The sequence below is a fragment of the Mastigoproctus giganteus genome, chromosome 3 (genome assembly GCF_048544385.1).
Source record: "Mastigoproctus giganteus isolate SK-2022 chromosome 3, ASM4854438v1, whole genome shotgun sequence".
NCBI lineage: Eukaryota > Metazoa > Arthropoda > Arachnida > Uropygi > Thelyphonidae > Mastigoproctus > Mastigoproctus giganteus.
In genome coordinates, this window is record NC_143577.1 from 206,533,223 (window position 1) to 206,554,240 (window position 21,018).

Here is a 21,018-nt window from a genome sequence, read left to right on the forward strand (position 1 = left end):
ATTTAACGAGAGTAATGTTTATATACTGTTGCTCAATTTTTTCAATTTCTACTTCAGACAATTTTAAATTTTGTAATAAATTTATCAGTGGTTCTTTTTGTTTCTTTAATATATTGTTAACTGAGATTAATGACATTTTTTCTAATTCTTTTATGTTGTCCGGAAGGCGTTGTTTTAATTGTTGATACAAATCAATCAAGAAATTACGGCATCTCTCTCTTATTGCCATTTCATCTGTTGTTGTTGTGATAAGTTTATTCATTATTAATTCATTTATTTTTCTTTCATTATTTGGTAAAAACATTTTATTGGCAATCATCGACAATAGCATGTTTAAATCATGTAGTAATAATGTAGGATCGGCAGTATTTGATTCAAAAGATTTGTTTACTCTTTGTACTTCAGATAAGATAGGTTTTAAAATAAGAGATATGCTAAATTACTTGCATCTTTGAACATTGAATAAAGAAGTTCTGCAGTATAACATTTGTCAGTCAAACGAGTATTTCAAAATGGGCTTTTAATTCAATATACTGTTCTAAAATTCTTGTTATAGCAACTTCAATGGATAACCACCTTGTTTGACACGAATGAACTATCTTTTTCGGATCTGCACCATCGTTTATGGCACTGTATAAATATTTGAATTGATTTTGTCGGCTGGTGGATTTACTAAACGCACGATTTTGCATTGCACGAGGGTTTCTAGGAATACAACTATCGTGCTATACGAGGACTGACTATACTAAGATATTATTACACTGTGGTTATTAGAAATAATTATTTCTTATTGCTCTGTGGTTATTAGAAACGTTGAAAGAGATGTCGGTAATTCGGATCGCATTTCTTGGAAGCCAAACAAATACGACGAAGAAAAATTATCCAATGCCATTCCTTCGCTGTTTCAAAAAAAGGCGTCATTAGAATTTTTTCCACATTTTTAGATTTGATTCAACAATTTAAAGCTATGACCCAATGATCAGGTCGTTTGACCGCGAGCGTAACTACGTAAAATTGTTGGGGTTCTCCTCAGGGAAATCCAGAATAATATAAAACCGATTCTTCGCTTTATAAAAAAAAAAACTATGAAATATGATATCCCTACTATTTCAATTATGAATTATTTTTATTGTTAATTAAATAATTAATCGAACAATTAATTTAATATTTCTTAAATGAATATTTCTTAATATAAATGTTACATTGCCAAAATACATAAAATGCTAAACATTTATACTCTTCCCGCTAAAAAATCCGCTATCCGCTATTTCATATTTTTATCCGCTAAACCTGAAGCAATTCCGCTAAATCTAGCGGGTAAACCGCTAAAATGGCAACACTGGTTAACAGTACTAATGAAACTGGTTGTTCTTGCAACCTGTCAACTTACTGGACAGTTTCCATACCATCATCTCTTCGAGGAAGTATGAACTGCAACATACCACTTCCATTTATTTTAATATGCATTGAAAATAAACAGAAGTAGTATGTTGATCATGATTACAACAGCACCAGTCCAGTAACTTTATTTCCACTCGTATATAATTTTCATTAAAAAAAAAAAAATGAGTAAACTTTTATACTCTGTTGTTGTTATTTGGTGTTTTAGGAGCATTAGCAACTAAGGCCATATTGCTCCGTGATATGCGGTGGTCATTCCCTGACCTTTCCGTATCTTCCGTATTTGGTGGTGACGGGCTCGAACCCCGGTCTAATCAAGAAGTGTGTGCTACGCACTGCTGCTCCTTCCCACCTGGCTACGGAGGCGCCGGTTTTTATACTCTGAATAAAATTAATTACTAAATTAATTTTATTCAGAGTATAAAAGTTATACTTACTGTTAGTAATCCTCATTTGTGTTTTTGTTCATGTGAGTTGTTTCATCTATGCTGATTTCTTTTTTAAAAAAATGCATTAACACAAATACTATTCTGGCACAAATCGCTCTGTCGTTGAGTGAACTGTGTGCAGTGTTTGCACCAAAACTTGACTATGCGAAACAACTAACGATGAGAGAGTGCGAGTCAAGTGTTTCTCCACCTATTTTTAATTATGTAATTTAATTTAACAATTTAATTAAATTATTAATATCAAATTTTATTTAATGTTAATGTATATTTTTTGAAAAGTACATTAGGTTAATTAGTTTATTTATTTTATCACTCTTTAATGGTTATATCACTGGTTGGTTGTCAGTACCTGCTGTGATATTTCACTTGATTTGGTTTTGGTGCCATCACGGGGTCAATAGCACTGACTAAATTTATTATTTAATTGGCTTTTAATTGGTTTATGGTGTGTTTTATTAATTAAAATTTTTTTTCAAAATTGTTTGAAGGAATGGCAACACCTTTTAATTCCTCATCCTTTTTCGGTTTGTTTACTGTGTTTTACGTATTGGTTTAAGTTTGTGTCTTTGGACTTTGTCATTCTGTATAACTTTTAATTTAATCTATATCATTTATTGCCAACCAAAAAAAGTAGGGGCGGTCTCGAGTACAGGGTTTCTTATACTCGGGGGATGTTTTTGTGCCATAAAAACCAAAAAACAAATCAAATCAGTACTGGGGAGGGGGGGGAGAGTAGCATTGAATAATAACACACAAATAAGGCACCTGAGGCTTTAGCAAAGGCACCTCCATAGACAGGTTGGCAGGAGCAGCAGTGCGTAGCACACGCTTCTTGATTAGACCGGGGTTTGAGCCCATGCCCACCAAATACAGAGGATGCGGAAAGGTCAGGGAATGACCACTGCATATCTCCCGAGCAATATGGCCTTAGTTGCTAATGCTCCTAAAAACCAAATAACAAACAAACAGCTTTAGCAAACGAATAAAATAATATCAAAATGTGAAAAAATTTCACTGAAACTGAAGATAATAGGTCTGCCAAGGTTAGAAGTTCAGTATGTCTAAAATACTTTTTTTTTTTTTTTTTTTTTTTCATTCAGCCTATCACAAAACCAGATATTATGATCAGGATCTGAATAAGTGGCTAGATTGACCCAGATGTTGATGAAAGAAGAATTAAATCAAATATGTTTATTTTGGAAGATTTAGACTGGAGAGACAGAGTAGCTCTGGTAATATTGGGTAGAATTTGCCCCCGAAGAAGGTCCCAGGTGCTGAAGAAATCACTTTGGCTAGTAATCAGAGATACAAAACACTGAATAGCATTGTATTGTCAGCAAACAGTAAGAGTTATGATTTCAATTTGTTGGAACAGTTGATGTTGAGATGGCACAACAGGAAGTTCAAGCTTGGCATTTAAAAACCTGACGAGAAAATATTTGGCTGAAATGATAGGCTGAAGGGTAGATTTCAAGATGAAAAACCACATTAGTGATGCATAGAGGAAGTGAGGTAGAATATAGATGTCTTTCTGTATAGTGTTAAGATTATGAATGAAAGTGAAGTAGCATTTCATAAACCAAAAGGCTATTAGAATGGTAGAGACATTGGACTGAGAAGAGAAGTTTAAAATCTAGATGAATTAGAATGAATGAATCCAGACAAATTAGAATTCAATTTAGAATGCCTAAAAATTTAATTTGTTTACAGGAGAAGTTACTTTAGATCAGTTATAACTTGTAGGAAAGTGGAAATTGTAGAAAGGAGCTAATGGATTAAGAAAGCAGATATTACTGGAAGGGGCTTGGTAAAGCTATAAAAAACTCATAAGCATAAGAACTGAAGTTTGGATGATATTAAAAGAAAAGAGTTTGGCCAAGAATGGTATGGCTACTCTTTGGGGCATGCCTAAGCTCACGTTGTGAATACAGATTGAGATCTTTGTGATTTTGTTACAGATGATGAGAGTGTAGTTGTAATTGTATGGTAAGATTATCCAATCACAACATGGCGTACTAATTATTTATCACTTACTTTTGTATTTTCACGTACATTTTTTAAGTATTTATCTTCAAATTTTTAATTACAAAATTTTTCTCATCTCATACTTTTTTACCTTATCATTTAGTTATAGTGAACGCTGTTGCACATGTTTCTGTTTATTTTTCAAAGGATAAATGACTGAAGCTAAATGCTTTGATTGCTAAAGTGTACTTTTTAAGCTTAGAAGAAGCAATCTGCAAAAAAACTGTATACTACTTGCATTGCTTACATGTTTATTATATACATAATTTCTTATTAGTTTAAGTATTTATCTATTTAGAGTTGTTTAAAACCTCAGAAAATATATTCACAAAGCGACTGATGACTAATTTGTGACGTATGAAAACATGTTTATACTACACAACATTGGGGGGGGGAGATGATTACTCTAGCCCAATGTTTCTCAACCATTTCATTGTTGTGACACTTTTAAAGATGCTAAAATTTTGCAGTACACTACAATCACTATTATACGCATATATTACAAACATATATACACACTTTACCCCTGCTGTGCACACAAATGGTTTGTCCCGCAACGTTGCAAGTCACATGGCCACAGTTGTGGATATAAATGCAGCAGAACAAACTTTCTAGTATCAGTTAAGCCTACAAATCGTAGCAAGAATGGGGAAAAGGAGTGATCTAACGGACTTCGAACGTGGCATGGTTAGTAGGTGCAAGATGTGCTAGACAAAGCATCTCTGAAACGGCAGTTCTCCTGAACTTTTCACACACACAGTTTCAAGGGTGTATCAAGAATGGTACAATGAACAGAAAACATCCTTCCAATGGCACTCCTTTGGAAGAAAATCGCTTGTTGGTGAGAGAGGTCAGAGGAGGATGGGTTTGTCGTTATTTGATTTTTAGGAGCATTAGCAACTAAGGCTATATTGCTCCAAGATATGTGGTGGTCATTCCCTGACCTTACCGCATCCTCCGTATTTGGTGGTGACGGGCTCGAACTCCAGTCTAATCAAGAAGTGTGTGCTATGCACTGCTACTCCTTCCCACCTGGCTACGGAGGTGCCTAGAGAAGGATGGGTAGAATTGTGCAAGCAAACAGATGGGCCACAGTGTCACACATCACATCAGAATACAACCTTGGTGCGCAGAACAAAATATCGCAACGGACCACTAGTCACACTTCGTCGCGAATGGACTACAACAGCCGACAGCCACAACACTTACCTTTGTTATCAATGAAGAACACGCCTCCTGTGGGCACGGCAACACCAGCACTAGACTATCGAGGATTGGAAAACAGTTACTTGATCTGACGAGTTGAAGTTCCGTGCATCATGTTGATGTGGAAGGCTCAGAATTTGGCGAAAACAACATGAATCCATGTACCAGTCATGTCTGATGACTACTGTGCACACGTTGGGTCCATTGATATCCATAGATTCACGTCTGAATGCCACATCGTACCTAAACATCGTTGCTGACCAAGTGCATCCGTTCATGTTGACAGTTTATTCTCAGTCAGATGATTACTTCCAGCATGATAATGTGCTGATGCACAAAGCCCAAATCACTATGGAATGGTTCTGGGAATGTGACAATGACTTTTCTTTGCTTCAGTGGCCCACTCAGTCTGTGGATCTCAATCCTATTGAAAATCTTTGGGATGAGCTAGAAAGGGCTTTATAAATATATATAAATATTATAAAAAATTATAAATAATATATATATATATATATTATAATATTATATATATATATATTCGCAAACTGGAAGTTATTTCTGTAAGGTATACTTAATAATACACTTATTATTTGTTTTAAATGCTTTCAATGTTCTTTTTAAAAGAACATACATGAATTGCAGGAAATTTAAAAGAAAAGAAATTATCTAAAAGAACATACAAGAAATTTTTAAAAAAATGTGTAAAAAATTAACATATTTAAATATAAAAACAAATATAAAATTATAACATTTTAATCAGTGAGACAGTTGGGAGACATGCTCAGTGCTGATGGGAGCACGCTTTTTTAATATGAGGGTTTATTGTGGATAGGCTTTCTCTCAGCTGCTCTTCTACTGACTTTAGTCTCTCTCTCTTTTTTTTTATTATTATTATTTTTTTTTATTTAATCTCGTTTAAAGTGGAAAAACTCTATTTTGCACAAGTAGGAAGTGGAAAATGGCAATAAAATTCTAATTGCCCTTTCCGAAATTCGTCGATATTCATTTTGTAATTTTGCTAATATTAGTGTTATTAAAGTGAATTTCCAGCGACTGATCACTAAGGATCTCAGCCAATTCTTCCTCTTGCAGATTAAGTTCTAACCTCGGAAGGTTTCTTGTTGCAAATATTTTTTGGTATCAAGGTATGGAAAGTAAGGGACAATTTTTGTCTTTAACTGCTCTAATGTTTCACTTATTACATTAATTATTTTAGTATAATTCATTTTGGCAGTCAAGGGAAACATTTTTAAGTTTTTCATTTACCTATTTTTTCCATGTACTCAACTTTTCTTTAAAGGCAAACAATTTGTCAGTAGAAGAGAATAAATTTTCCTCTGGACCTTGCATACTGATATTTAATTTATTAAGCTGTGCGAATAAATCTGTTAGAAAAGCTAATTTATAGCACCAATTTTCATCACTTAAATAATCACAAAATTCTGATTGCTGCAGTGAAAATAAATATGAGCTTTTCTTCACTCAACTCATCCATGCACATAAGTACATTCCCTTTCGATAGCCACCGAACCTCAGTATGCATTTTTAAAGAGAAATCAGACTCCAGTTCCTCGCATAATTTTCCGAAAATACATATTATTTGGTTTTTAGGAGCATTAGCAACTAAGGCCATATTCCTTTGGGAATATGCGGTGGTCAAACCCCAGTCTAATCATGAAGCGTGTGCTATGCACTGCTGCTCATGCCCAGCTGGCTACAGAGGCACCATATTTTTTATGGTCTGGTTTTGATATAATTGACCATTTTAACTGCTTGATCAAGTACAAGTTTTAAATTAGGTTTGACTGTCTTCTAGAACTTCTCTGTGTCTAAACCAGTGTGTTGTAATAATATAGAAAGGCTTTTGATACTGTTGCACATAGAAGACTGCTGCACAAATTGAAGCAGTGTGGCATTAGAGGCAAATTGCTGCTATGGATAAAAGGATGGTTGAGCGGGAGAAGATAGAGAGTGGTAATCAATGGACACTGCTCTTCGTGGACTAATGTTATTAGTGAAGTACCCTAGGGTCCAAGGCGCATCCATAGCCAGGTGGGCAGGAGCAGCAGTGCATAGTACACGCTTCTTGATTAGACCGGGGTTCGAGCACGTGACCACCAAATACGGAGGATGCGGAAAAGTCAGGGAATGACCACCACATATCCCCGGAGCAATATGGCCTTAGTTGCTAATGCTCCTTAAAAAAAAAAAAAAAAAACCAAAACCAAAACCCTAGGGTCCATTTTTGTTTTCTGTATTTATTAATGACGTTATATAAGGCTTAATGTCCAAGTTTGCAGACGATACAAAGGTCGGCAAGGTTGTTGATAACACTAATGATACCACGCTGCTGCAAGAATCTAGAAAAGTTGAGCAGATGGGCTGAGAGATGGCAACTGAAGTTTAACATCGACAAATGTAAAGTACTACATATGGGAAGCAGTAATCCCAGAGTAACGTATCAACTCTGTGGTACCACACTGACAGTGGTAGAGAATGAAAAGGACCTGGGGGTAATTGTGTAGGCAGATATGAAGTTTTCTGAGCAATGCAAGAGTAATGGTCTGCAAGAGTAGCTCATGGTGTTTTGTCAATGATATATAGGAATTTTTATAGCAGGGATAAGGAGGTGATTATTCCCTTGTATAAGGGAATGGTCGGGCCAAACCTTGAGTACTGTATACAGGTCTGGAGGCTTCATTTTAAGTAGGATGTAGACTGTTGGAATGAGTACAGAGAAGGGCAACAAGATTAGTGAATGGAACAAAGGGTTGCTTTTACAAAGAAAGTCTTAGGTTTTGTAAATTGCAGTGTCTGGAGATTAGGCACCTGTGAGGTGATCCGATTGAGGTGTATGAAGTCTTGAATGGTTTGAGCATGCTCAATGCTAATGGGATCCTTCCTCTTGCTCAGAATAATTCCCTGAGAGTGCATAAATTCAAATTGAGGAAAGACAGTTGTAGGATAGATGTGCAGAAGTTTGCCTTTAGCCAGCAGGTGGTTGATTGCTGGACAAACTTTCATCTGTCGTTGTAGAAGTTGATAGCATAAATAGATTCAAGGCAGAACTGGAGAAACATTTGGAATGAGTGGATGGGTGAAATGAGAAGGGTGTTTTTTTTTTTTTTTTTTTTTGGCTGATGCTGTATAAGCTTGCTTTCTTGCTGCATGTGCCTTTACTAACTGCCTGCTATTTGAATTTCGTCTAATAGCTACTATTTGAATTTCGTTGTTTTACTAAGTTTACAAATCCTTTTAGTGCTTCTGTCATTGCGGGAACACCATCGATACAAATGCACATGGTGGCCTAACTAATTAGGTCACCAAGAGGTTAAATTTTTAAATATTACCTAGTCTTGGCGCATTATAGCCTTAGTTGCTAATGCGCCAAAAAAATCCAAACAAACCAAACCAAACCAAACCAACCAATACAAATACCAACACACAACTTCCATAAAATATCAGTTTTGTAAATAATTATTTATTACTTTTAAAATATCTTGGACGTTGTTCTTCCAGTGAGTTCTTTACAATAATAACAAAAAATATTAATAATTGTGTCTTTCAACAAACCTGACTAATTAGTTAATAATAAACCTGACTTATTAATTGGGCTTTCCCACTAATATCTGTAGAGTTATCTACTTACAATGCAGTCGCCCAAAACTATTAATATGTTGAATAATTTGTTCTTCAATATCATCGGACATTTCTTTTATACGCTTGCTAATTGTGCTACTGGAAAGTGGTACTGTCATTATTTTTTTTCCAGCTTCCTCTCTCAAAATATTTTTCATGATTACCCAACAACATCCTTATGGTGCAGGGGCCTGGGGTATCCTATAAGGGATTTAATGAATTGCAAAAAGTATTTAGTTATACTTGCTGAACCTTGGTGTCCCCAATGGTTCACTTCTTTCCCCACACTCTTTTGCTGTTGTATATTAATGACCTTCTTCCATTGACCGGAAATCCTATCCGTAGTTTTGCCGACGATAGCACATTGCATTCCACTTTCCAGTTTGAGAAACCATGCTCTGCTCAATCAGCTTCAACTTTTCGAATATCCCCTACCAGTTCCTTAAATGTCGATCTACAGTTAATTCTCCAATGGGGCAATGACAACTTAATTGATTTCAATCCTTCTAAAACTCAGTCCTCTCTTATATCTCACAAGAAAGGATTCTTCAGTTCCTATGCTTATCTTTGGTGATACTCCAATTTCTAAGCAAGATGATATATCTCTTTTGGGGATTACCCTGACTTCTAATCTCTCTTGGCACAAGCACATTACAAATATTGCTTCATCTGCATCTAAAAAACTTGGATTTCTCTTTCACTCTCGGCGTTACTTTTCTTCCAAACAGCTGTACACTCTGTACAAATCGCAAATCCACCCTACAGTGGAATATTGTTCCCACATCTAGGGTGGTGCCCCCCAAAACCTCTCTCCAGCTTCTAGATTCCATTCAGAAGAGGGCAGTTAGGTTAATTAATGACTTATCTCTAACAGAGTCTCTCTACTTGCTGTCTCATAGATGTACTGTATCTGCTGCATGCCTTTTCTGCAGATACTTCCATTGGCACTGTTTTTCTGAATTGGTTTCTATAATTCCCGTTCTCTCTTTCAAAACAGTCCGAACACGTGCCGCCACCAGCCAACATCCATTTACTGTCCAACTTCAAACCCACAGAACCAACTTTTCATCTTCCGCATTTATTCATTCAACTGCCGTTTTCTGGAACAACCTTCCTTCATACGTATTTCCTGAAAATTACAATCTACAGAAGTTCAAGTCCAATGTCAACAAATATCTTCTTTCGTCTTCTCAACCTCCAACCCAAGCATGGTACTAAGTACTATAGGTTCTAATACCTCTCGTGTTTGGGGGTTTTCGTAAATAAAAAAAGTAGTCATGTTTTACGACAACATTTTTTTTTTTTTTTTTATGTTGATGGTTGCTCATTTTTTTGTTTTTGTCATTTTCTTCAAGCTTGTTATCAATTTGCCTCTTTTGATTTCCTTTCACTAAAAATTTATCCATTGGTAATAATTTTGAAAAAAGTTAAAAGTTACTTCTAGAATGTACTAATACAGTTAATTGAAAATACCTCTTCTATACAAATTAACTGAATTTGACATTTTAGAGGTATAAAAACACAAAAATTACTTTTAAAACACAAAGGAATTTCTTACTATGCCGCTTACAAGTTATTATTACTATTATTATTAATAGCCATATGGTACAAGGAAGCCTGAGGTTTATGCTGCACCAGCCAAAAAAAAAAAAAAAAAAAATTCCCGAGTTACCCTGAGAGAGAAAGAAAGAGAGAGAGAGAGAAGTAGAAAGTAATCACCAAGAAAGAGAAGAATGGTGATATCCAGCTTATACAACCGCAGGGCACTCTCAAATGATAAGAATGGCTGAATAATGATGAACAGATATACTAATAGGAATCAAAATGCGACATAAAGTTGACTGCTGGAAGGGGCTGGGATCAGTGCAGCGTTAATAAATGAATTTTTTATCTGAATTAATTTTTATTATAAAACTTGATTTATTAAAAAAGATTTGTTTTTTGCGGCACACTTGACGCATACTCGTGGCACACTAATGTGCCGCAGCACACAGGTTGAGAAACACTGCTCTAGCCTGATGTAATGGAATTTACAGAAGTTAATATTAAATGTTTTCAGGATGGATTTCTCAGTTAATTATCGCTGAAGGTCATGTCTTGTTCTTTAATCTCTTGGGCGCCTCCGTAGCCAGGTGGGAAGGAGCAGTAGTGCGTATCACATGCTTCTTGATTAGACCGGGGTTCGAGCCCGTCACCACCAAATACGGAAGATGCGGAAAGGTCGGGGAATGACCACCGCATATCCCGGAGCAATATGGCCTTAGTTGCTAATGCTCCTAAAAACCAAAAACGACAACCTTTAATCTCTTTATTCTAAAAAAAAAAAATTATGTATTTTCTCAGAAAAATTTAGAAATATTAGTAGTACTTGAAGCATTTATAAAAGGATAATTCTATCAGGGCAATGTATTATGGATTGTCTGCAAGATAATCAGTTTACAAGTAAATATTTGTTATTATAAAAGGATTAAGCATTTCATTGTAACCACAACTTTGCGACAAAGTAAGAGAGAAATATTCAAGATAGTTGGAATCTAGAAAAGCCTAAATAAAAAAGAGTAAAAAATTCATTCAAATGGGCCCACCAATGGATTAAATTTTTTTTTTTTCACCATATGTTATATATGCAAAAATTTGTAAAAAAGTGCTAAGAGTAGTAGTAGTGGTGATAAATGATGGAAGAAAGCAAACTTATATAGCATCAGCCAAAAAAAAAAAAAAAACTTCACACTTCACCTATCCAAGGAAAAACTAGACAAGAATTTGTGTAGTTTTTCCTTGAATTTATTCAAACCACCCACTTCCACAACAACAACAACAGATGGAAGCTTCTTCCAACAGTCAACCACCCGAAGGCTAAAGGCAAACTTCTGCATATCTATCCTGCAACCATCCTTCCTCAATTTGAATTTATGTCCCCTCACGTGATAGTCTCAGCAATAGGAAAAATGCCATTAACATTCAGCTTATTCAATCAATTCAAGCCCTTAAACAACTCAGTCAGATCTTCCCATGGGTACCTACTCCCCAAATGCCTCAATTTGCAGAACTGAAGCCTTTATTGGTAAGAGCACCATTTTTTTTGTTCCCTTTACCAATCTAGTTGGTTGCCTTTGCACCCATTCCAGCAGATCTACATCCTGAAGTGAGGTTTCCAGACCTGTATACAGATCTGGAGGTCTGAATCTACTCAAGATGCAGCCTAACCATGGCCTTGTACAAGATAATAACCTTCTTATCCCTGCTAGCAAAGTTACTGTATATAAGGGGTGGCCAATAAGTTGTTCGCAGCTTTAATTTTGGTCAGTTAAAAAAATTAGTCAAAATCTAAATGTTGTTATTATTATTATGCACCCCACTCTATACACTTATTACAACTCTGTTGAACCACGTGACTACTCTTGTCTCCATGCAGCTACTAGGCTTGTCTAGTGAAAAGTCACGCAGTTACATTGTGGAGAGCATAGTGTATGTGTCGAATTCTTATTTAGCTTATTTAATATTAATAACTGGACAGTACTTATATGTTGATTTAATACCCTTTGATTTAAAATGAAAACTATGAAAAAGAGTAAAATGATAAAAGAAAAATGTTGTTGTTTGATTTGCAATGCTTCCGTGGCTATACCCAAAAAGGGAAATTTAGAAAGGCAATTCAACAGACCCCCATGGTAAATACTGACCTTAGAAAAAATAAATTAAAAGAATTTAAATCCAGATTATTCACACAACAAAATTTCTTCATGACACCTAATTTACAATCTAAAAGCAGTAACTGTAGCATCATTTATGCTACAGTTACTACTTTCCTTCAGTTAATCCTACAGTTAATGTAGGATAGATGTGCAGAAATTTGCCTTTAGCCAGCGGGTGGTTGGTTGGTGGAACAGACTTCCATCCTTTGTCGTGGAAGTTGATAGCCTAAATAAGTTTAAGGCTCAGCTGGATAGGTATTTTGAACGAACAGAGGGGTGAAGTGGAAGTGGGTTTTTTTTTTTTTTTTTTTTTTTTGGCTGATGCTGCATAAGCTTGCTTTCTTGCATCAAATGCCTCTACTAATGCTAATGCTAATTTAAAGTGCGTCATCTTCTTGCAAAAAAATGCAAACCATTTTCTGATGGTAAATTCATCAAAGAAGCATTTTTAGAAATAACAGATTCTCTTTTTGAAAATTTTAAGAACAAAAATGAAATTAAAAGTGCTCTTCAAGATCTGCAATTATCCCGAAATACTGTGATCAATGCATTGGACAATTGCATGTTCGTATTGCTAATTGTGTGTCCTTTTCTTTACAACTGGATGAATCTACAGACATCAGTGATACAGCTAAATTGCTTGTTTTTATTTGTATGGTTTTTCGATGATTCTGCCACTAGAGAACTGTTGGGTATGGTTTCATTAAAAGATCACTATAGGTCTTGATATATTTAATGCATTCAAAAATTTTATTGAAAAAATTAAATTAATACTATTTAAGCTCATCAGTAACAACATATGGAGCTAAAGCAATGACGGGGTATCTTAACGGATTCATCGCACTGTGCCAAAAGGATGAATTCACAAATTATTTGAGTTACCACTGTATCATCTACCAACAAGCTTTAGCCACTTTTAGTATATAGATTTTATAACAAAAAATTAAATACTAAAAGTGTTATGGACATAGCTTTCAAAATCGTGAATTCTGTCAGAGGACAATGTCTTTAAAGGAGACTTTTTGAATGAAACTCCATGAAAATGAACCAGATCAGATATTACACACAGATGTGAGATGTGGGAGTAAGTTTCTACAGAAGTTTCGAAATTTGCTGAATGAAATTAAAAAATTTGTTGATCAAAGGGAGATGATTATCAGCAGCTACAAGATACAGAGTGGTTGTGTGATCTGGCTTTTTTGGCAGATTTTGCCAGTAAATTAAGTGATCTGAATTTGGAATTACACGTACAAGTAAAAAATAAAAATGGTGTGATTAGTAGTATTTCTGCATATAAATATCAATTTTTGGCAATGGCTAAGGATCTTAAAGAAAAAAAATTCACTCATTTTGTAAATATGCAAGATCATTTGAAAAAGTAACCTGTTTTTGAATTTAATAGTGAGAAATATGTTTCTGAAATTGAGAAAGTTGTGGATGATTTTGAAACCAGATTCAGTGATTTTACAGCAGTTGAAGACATTGTTCAGTATATTTCTTATCCGTTTAATGTCGACTTAGATACGAAACAAATTGCTGAGATTTTTCACATAGAGAAAATATTACTTGAAAATGAAATTATTACATTGCGAAATGATATCTTCCTAAAAGCCAGATCATCAGAAAAAGACTTTTGGAAATATGTTTACCGAGAAAAGTATCCAAATGTAAAAAAGTGTAATGAGCTTTTATATTCCTGATTTGGTTCACATGTCTATGTGAATTGGCCTTTTTGAATTTGAAACAAACAGAGACGAAGAATCGCTCCACCCTTACGGACTTGCATACAGACGATTCTTTACAGTTTTTTTTTTTTTTTTTATGAAAACCCCAAACACGAAAGGTATCAAAACCTATAGCACTTAGTACCATGCATGGGTTGAAGGAGAAGTATGGGGGGAGGGGGATGCCGGAAACCTTGCTCTAGAGACAAAACATGGGTTTCACCACTTCAAGCCTCCAGTAAGCAAAGTGGTGGTATTTCACCGGTTGATGAAAGTCATCTACCATCTGAAATTTTGGCCTTATTCCGGTATATCCCCAATTTTGAAAGCTTGGAACAACATTTTTCCATATGTGTTGATTAACTGTTTTAACCAGGTGCCATGAAATTCTTGAAATAGTAGATCGAGTCACATTTTAAAGAAAAAAAAGTAGATCGCATCACAAATTAAGTTAGACACCCCTGCTGCATATCAGTGACAAAACCCATGTATTTGTCAATGTTCAATTGCCATTTCTCATCCCATTGACCTAATTTTTCTACATCTTGTTGCAGTAGCTCACCCTGATTACTGTCATTATTCCCCCCCACCAACCTTTGTATCATCTGCAAACTTTAGACGTTAAGCCTTGATTACTTTCATTAGTATTATTAATAAATATTGAAAACAGTGTTCCCAGCACTGAACCTTGGGAGATTCCACTAATATCACCCCAGGGGCTCACATCTGGTGAGTGTGGGCTTTGGCACACCCAGGGTCCTGAGCTGGATATCACCATTCTTCTCTTTCTTGGTGATTCCCTTCTACTTTTTTTTACTAATACTTGGGATTTTTTTTGGCTGGTGCAGCATAAGCCTCAGGCTTCCTTGCACCATATAGCTAATAATAATAATAATAATAATAATAACGAAGAGCAGTGTCCATTGATAACCACCAATTAATTTTAATAAATGACCTTTTAAGAAACTTCGATATCAGTTGCTGCATTTGTATTTTCATTGTTGTAATCTATAATTATTTATTCTAATATAGATTTTTTATTTTTTTTATTAAATTTTATTGAGCTATTACATTTGATGAAAAGCTGAATAAACATAGTATATTAATCTGTATTTGGAAAAAGGATAACCAAAAATTGGTATAGTGGGACAGGTTTTTGGTGTTAAGTTATAACTGTTAGAGATTGATTTTTTTTTTTTTTTTTGATATTTATTACTTAAAGCGGTCCCAGCCAACCAATGGCAACCCCGCTCCTGTTTGTACAGGGAGGGGAAAAAACCTGCCATGACCAAAAAAGATTGATATGAACAAATTGAAAAATAATTAAATTACATAAAAAATAAATATACATATAATTAAATTTCAGACGAAGTCCAAACTTCATTGGAAAGATCTGCATCTGTTCAGTCTGTTGGAACGCCAGCAGCGCTAGGAGCTGCCAAGAAGAGAAATGCCAGCGCCAGGAGCTGCTGAGAGCAGGAATTCCAGCACAAGGGGTTATAGTGGATATAGCAGACTCAAGCCTCCATGATTTCACAGAACTTTAGGTAATTGAGCACAAGGGGCTGGAGTTGCAGTGGATATAGCAGACATAAGCCTCCACGATTTCACAGAACTCTAGGTAATTCAGCATACACCATACCGCATTACAAATCCAAGGCTTCCAGATGCAGAAGAGTCTTCCACCTAAGAAATATTGCAGTTGCAAAGGCTTCGAAAGCCAAGAAGTTCTCCAGCTTATCACCTAGAATTGTCTCGCAGCCTTCTGCCATAAAATTGAGATTACTAACCCGAGATACCAATTCAATTCGTAGATCGCTGTACTCCTCACAGTTGTACATAATATGTTCCCATGATTCTATTTTGCCACAATTTGCAACTAGATCTTTCATTAATTTCTAAATCATGCAACTTTGCATTAAATTTACCATGACCAGTTAATAAGAACATAGCTTGTAAGTTTGGGGCAAACCATTTGAATTTTATCGAGGCTGCATTTCTTAAATCTGGGAAAAAATTTTGTGTAATCTGCCCTTTATCACAAACACTCCAATGCTCTTGCCAGAATTTTACCAAAGCATCCCAGATTCTTGTCCTTTCCTTGCTGGGATCTGCCAAAATGTCCACCTGTATATTCAGAAAAGAACAGGGAATGCCACGGTGGATGAAGTAAGCCAATGCATAATACAATAAATGCAGATCAATAGGCAATTTTCCAGTCACAATCTGCAGAGCTGAGGTCGATACAGTTCTGCATGCCATTCACATCCTAAGGAGCATTACTCTTTGAATGGAACTGAGCTTTCTAGTAAATACTTTTCCACTTACACGTTCAAACCAAATTGGTGCACCATACGTTACCATGGGGATAAATACACATCCATATAGCAAGTTCAGCACCTTGCCTTTTATTCCCCAGCCAACTCTAGTGATTCGAGTAATCATCCCAATAAATTTCCTCACCTTTTCTGATAGATAAGTAACATGTGAGTTGAAAGTCAAAGATCCATCAAACATAATGCCTAGATATTTAATTGCCTTGCCAATTTTAGGCTCGACCCATTCATTCTCACAACCGGGGGTCTTCTACTGGAAAATTGATCCTTGACGACCATTGTCCTTGTTTTGGTTCCTGATACAGTCAGTTTATGTAAACATCATATCTTTAAGTTCAAACAAAACCTGCTTTGACCTGGTTTCTAGTTGCATCCATGTATTTCCTTCAATAAGCAACACGAGATCAACATATGCCACAATCTCTGTATAACTGTTAGAGAGTTAATATAAACCCCTAAGAACACCACATCACTTGAGTGACAGCATTGAAGACAAGACTGTTTTGAAAATTTATCTGTGCAATGTGCACGTACCAACATCCACCCACACCCTATCATGAAATTTGAGTACTACAGAAGCATGAAACTGATCTCTTCTCTCAGATTTTCACTTTAGGGTAGCTTAAAGAGAAAAAGGAAAACCTTGCTCCAGGGAAGCCTTTTTAACTACAGGTAGAATTTGTTACAGTAAACATAAAGAACTTTAGTTATATATGCTATTTGCTGCGGACAGAGTTAATTCCCTCCCCCAAAGGCCGGAAATTGAAATGACTCCCTTTAACGTAATTATTTGTGTGATTTATTCTTATGTTGTCTCTTAAACTTTATGATTGAGAGGAAAGTTTAACATTGCTAATTTGTGAGTTTAAACATGTCATAGACCAAGAGTGGTGAACCAATGGCACTCATACCCAAAGCGGCACGCGTATAAATTTTTTTATACGCGTGCCACACGAAATTCAAAGCGTCCCAAAAAAATTCCAAACTTTATGCAGTGATTTGTTTGAAGTCAGAGTGGTGAGACGTACTGATGAAATTAAGAAAAAAAATAAATGAGGAAGAAATTAAAAAAGAAATGTGGAAGAAATTTTCATGGTTATAAATGATTCTAAAACTAGGTGCCATAAATTCAAGTTGCAGGGGGAGAGATGTTTGGATTGGATTATAGGAAGTTTTATTTTAGCCAGCGAGTTATAAATTACTGGAATAAGTTACCTGGGTGGTTGAGGCTGACAGTTTGGGGGAATTCAAAGGTCATCTGGATAGTTACCTATCGGAGGAAGGGAAATTTTATATACTATTTTACTTTTTTTTTTTTTTGCTGGTTCAGCATAAGCCTTATGCTTCCTTGCACCATATAGCCATTACTAATACTATTCTGGCAGATTTGCCTCTGCCAGAATGGCATATTAGAATGTTTCTTTAGCTTTAATGTTTAAGCCAAAGTAAATGCAACAAGGCATCATATGTTTAAGAGTATAAATAATCTATATTATACTGTAAACGAAAAAACTACGTTTGTAATGTAAAAGGGCATCATTTTATCTGTATCTCATATTATGCTCATCCTTCACAACAAGTTGCCATGTATTGCACTACCTCAAATAAGTAACGCTTCACTAAAAGAGAAGACTATTGTTACTTATTCTTACATACCATACCAGCCAACCTTTGAGGTTGGCTGGTATGGTATGTAAGAATATATGGTAGGTAAGGTATGTAAGAATAGGTAATGAATTTTTATCTGGAAGAATGTGCGATTCATTTCATTTAATGTTACTTTTATTATTATATTTTTTGAAATTTCATCTAATCTTGCACATGTTTAGCCATATTTATGACGTTATCATTGTTTTTTGGGAAAAAATAAAACATTTTTCTAACAAGGCATAAAATCTTGTACCACAGGTTCTCTGTTAATTGTGTACAATATAGAGAATTATTGAAATTCACTTTTTTATTTATTATTTTTTAAAATTTTTTGTCTTTGAGGATTTAGAATTTCAAATAAATGCTAAATTTTTATTATTTATGTTTCTCTAGTGGCTGTACCAAGCATTATTATAATTTTGAGTAGCATTTAGTGAGGATGTCTGACAAATAATTAGTGTAAATTGTTCATTATTTATAAGTATTAATTATGAAATAGAAGTGCACAAGTAGGATCATAGTAATGCCTTATATGCTTACTGATTGTGACCGCTATATGTGTATGTATGTATGTGAATGAAAATAAATTTTATCCTCTTTTTCTTTTTAGGTAGATAATGGTTTGCCTGTGCATTTAAAGAAAGGTGTTCAAGATCGATTTGCATATGTTGGGACCTTAGCAATGTCTGCCGTGGGTGTTGTTTATTTTGTTTATACGGTGATTGATATGGCTTTCCCTAAAAAGAAGAGTACTTAAAACATGTTTTCTTGTATATAGATTAATATGTAGATAAAACATTGAAACCAAGATGAATAAGTAATAATTTCATTAATTTGTTATGAGAATGAGAATAAACTATTAGGAAGTATATTTTTGTGTGTGTGTGTATGTCTGTATCATACCACCTTGATTATTAAATAAAATAGGTTTCCCATGCCAAGTAGTTTAGAATTTAACTGAAATTGATAAATTTTTATACTTGTTCAATTTAATCATAACACATCATCATATCATAACTTAGGGTGATTACAAGTAGAATGCAGGTAGCTACTTACCAGAAACCAGCAGCAACATAAAGCAGAAGCTTCTCACTATCTTCTCACCAACTAGAAAGCAATTGACGAATGCAACTTCTCGGTATGAACACATACAAAGCAGTTTACCAGTGCAAATTCTACATGTAAGCACCCTTAGGGTGCTTACAGGTAGAATGCTGGTGACCACTTATCTGGAACCAGCAGCAACGTGTAGGTGAAGCTTCTCACTGACTATGAACACAGTAGAAAGCAGTTGGCCAGTGCAAAACTTTACCCCATCGCATACCGAGAAGTCGCACTGGTCAACTGCTTTCTGTATATTCATAGTCAGTGAGAAGCTTCCACTTTATGTTGCTGCTGGTTTCCGGTAAGTGGATACCTTTTTTGCATGGAAGACTACTGTACAAATTGGAGGAATGGTATTAAGGGTAAGTTGCTACAATGGATAAAAGGGTGACTGAGTGAGAGAAGACAGAGGGTGGTAATCAGTGGATGCTGCTCTTCGTGGACTAATGTTAGTGTAGTCCCACATGGTTCAGTGTTGGGCCCACTGTTGTTTTGTATATTTATCAATGATATTGATGAAGGTATATTAGGCTTAGTGTCGAAGTTTCTGGATGATACAAAGGTTGGAAGGGTTGTTAATGACAGTAAGGGCAGTGTGCTACTGCAACAGGATCTACAAAATTTGGGCAGATGGGCTTAGAAGTGGCAACCGAAGTTTAACATTGACAAATGCAAAGTACTGCATATGGATAGAAGTAACCCCAGAGGAACATACCAACTGTGGTACAACACTTAGGGTGGTAGAAAATGAAAAAGACCTGGGAGTAATTGTGCAGTCATATATGAAGTTTTCTGAGCAATGCAGACAGGCTGCAAGAGCAGGTCATGGGCTTTTGTCAACGATATAGACGAATTTTGCTAGCAGGAAAAGGAGGTGATTATCCCTTTGTATAAGGCAATGGTCAGGCCATGCCTTGAGTAATATGTACAGGTCTGGAGGCCTCATTTTAGGAAGGATGTAGATTTGCTTGAGCATGTGCAGAGAGGGTCAACAAGATTGGCGAGGGGAATGAAGGGTTCCTCTTACCAAGAGGCTTAAGTTCTGCGAGTTGCGGCAGCTGGAGAATAGGCACCTGCAAGCTTTTCTGATTGAGGTGTATAAGGCCGTGAATGGGTTGAGCACGCTGAATTCTGATGGGATTCTTTCACTTGCTGAGATTACGAACCTAAGGAGGCATAAATTCAAATTGAGGGAAGACAGTTGTAGAATAGATGTGCGGAAATTTGCTTTTAGCCAGTGGGTGGTTAATTGCTAGAACAAACTTCCATCCATCATTGCGGAAGTTGATAGCTTAGATAAATTCAAGGAGGAACTGGAAAAACTTTTAGAGTGAATGGTTTTGTGAAATTTTTTATTTATTTATTATTATTATTATTATTATATTTTTTTTTTTTGGCTGATGCTACATAAGCTCATACGCTTGCTTTCTTGCATCACATGCCTCTATTACTATTATCTGTTCTATGTGTAAGCACCCTTAGTTTCTAACTAGTTCCTTTCACACTTTTTTGAAATTTTTTTTTTTTTTTTTTAACTATAGACTTAAAGAAGACATGTTTTTACCCAAACATGTTCTTTAAGTCTATACTAATCTCTTATGGCTGAGTTGAGTTGTAAAATAAGAAACTGAACAGTCGACTTGAATTTCTGTTGATTGTAATTCTTACCATACATAAGAAGGAGTGTTGTTTTGGAGAACCAAAATGGAGTGAACAGATTAAGAAAAGTTGATGTTTCAAGTTCATTCAGGATTAAATACTGAGCAGTTAATTGTGTATTTGGACCGAA

At 35.4% G+C, this 21,018-nt stretch overlaps 1 protein-coding gene across 1 annotated transcript in view; it reads left to right on the top strand.

The window, feature by feature from the left end:
- Nucleotides 1-18,996, top strand: part of COX7A (Cytochrome c oxidase subunit 7A) — a 43,231-nt gene extending 24,235 nt beyond the window's left edge. The window contains exon 3 of the mRNA XM_090370829.1: nt 18,736-18,996. Coding sequence (XP_090226955.1) covers nt 18,736-18,882 — 147 coding nt within the window. The 3' untranslated portion in view covers nt 18,883-18,996. The remainder of the gene's footprint in view (nt 1-18,735) is intronic.
- Nucleotides 18,997-21,018: the final 2,022 nt, after the last annotated feature.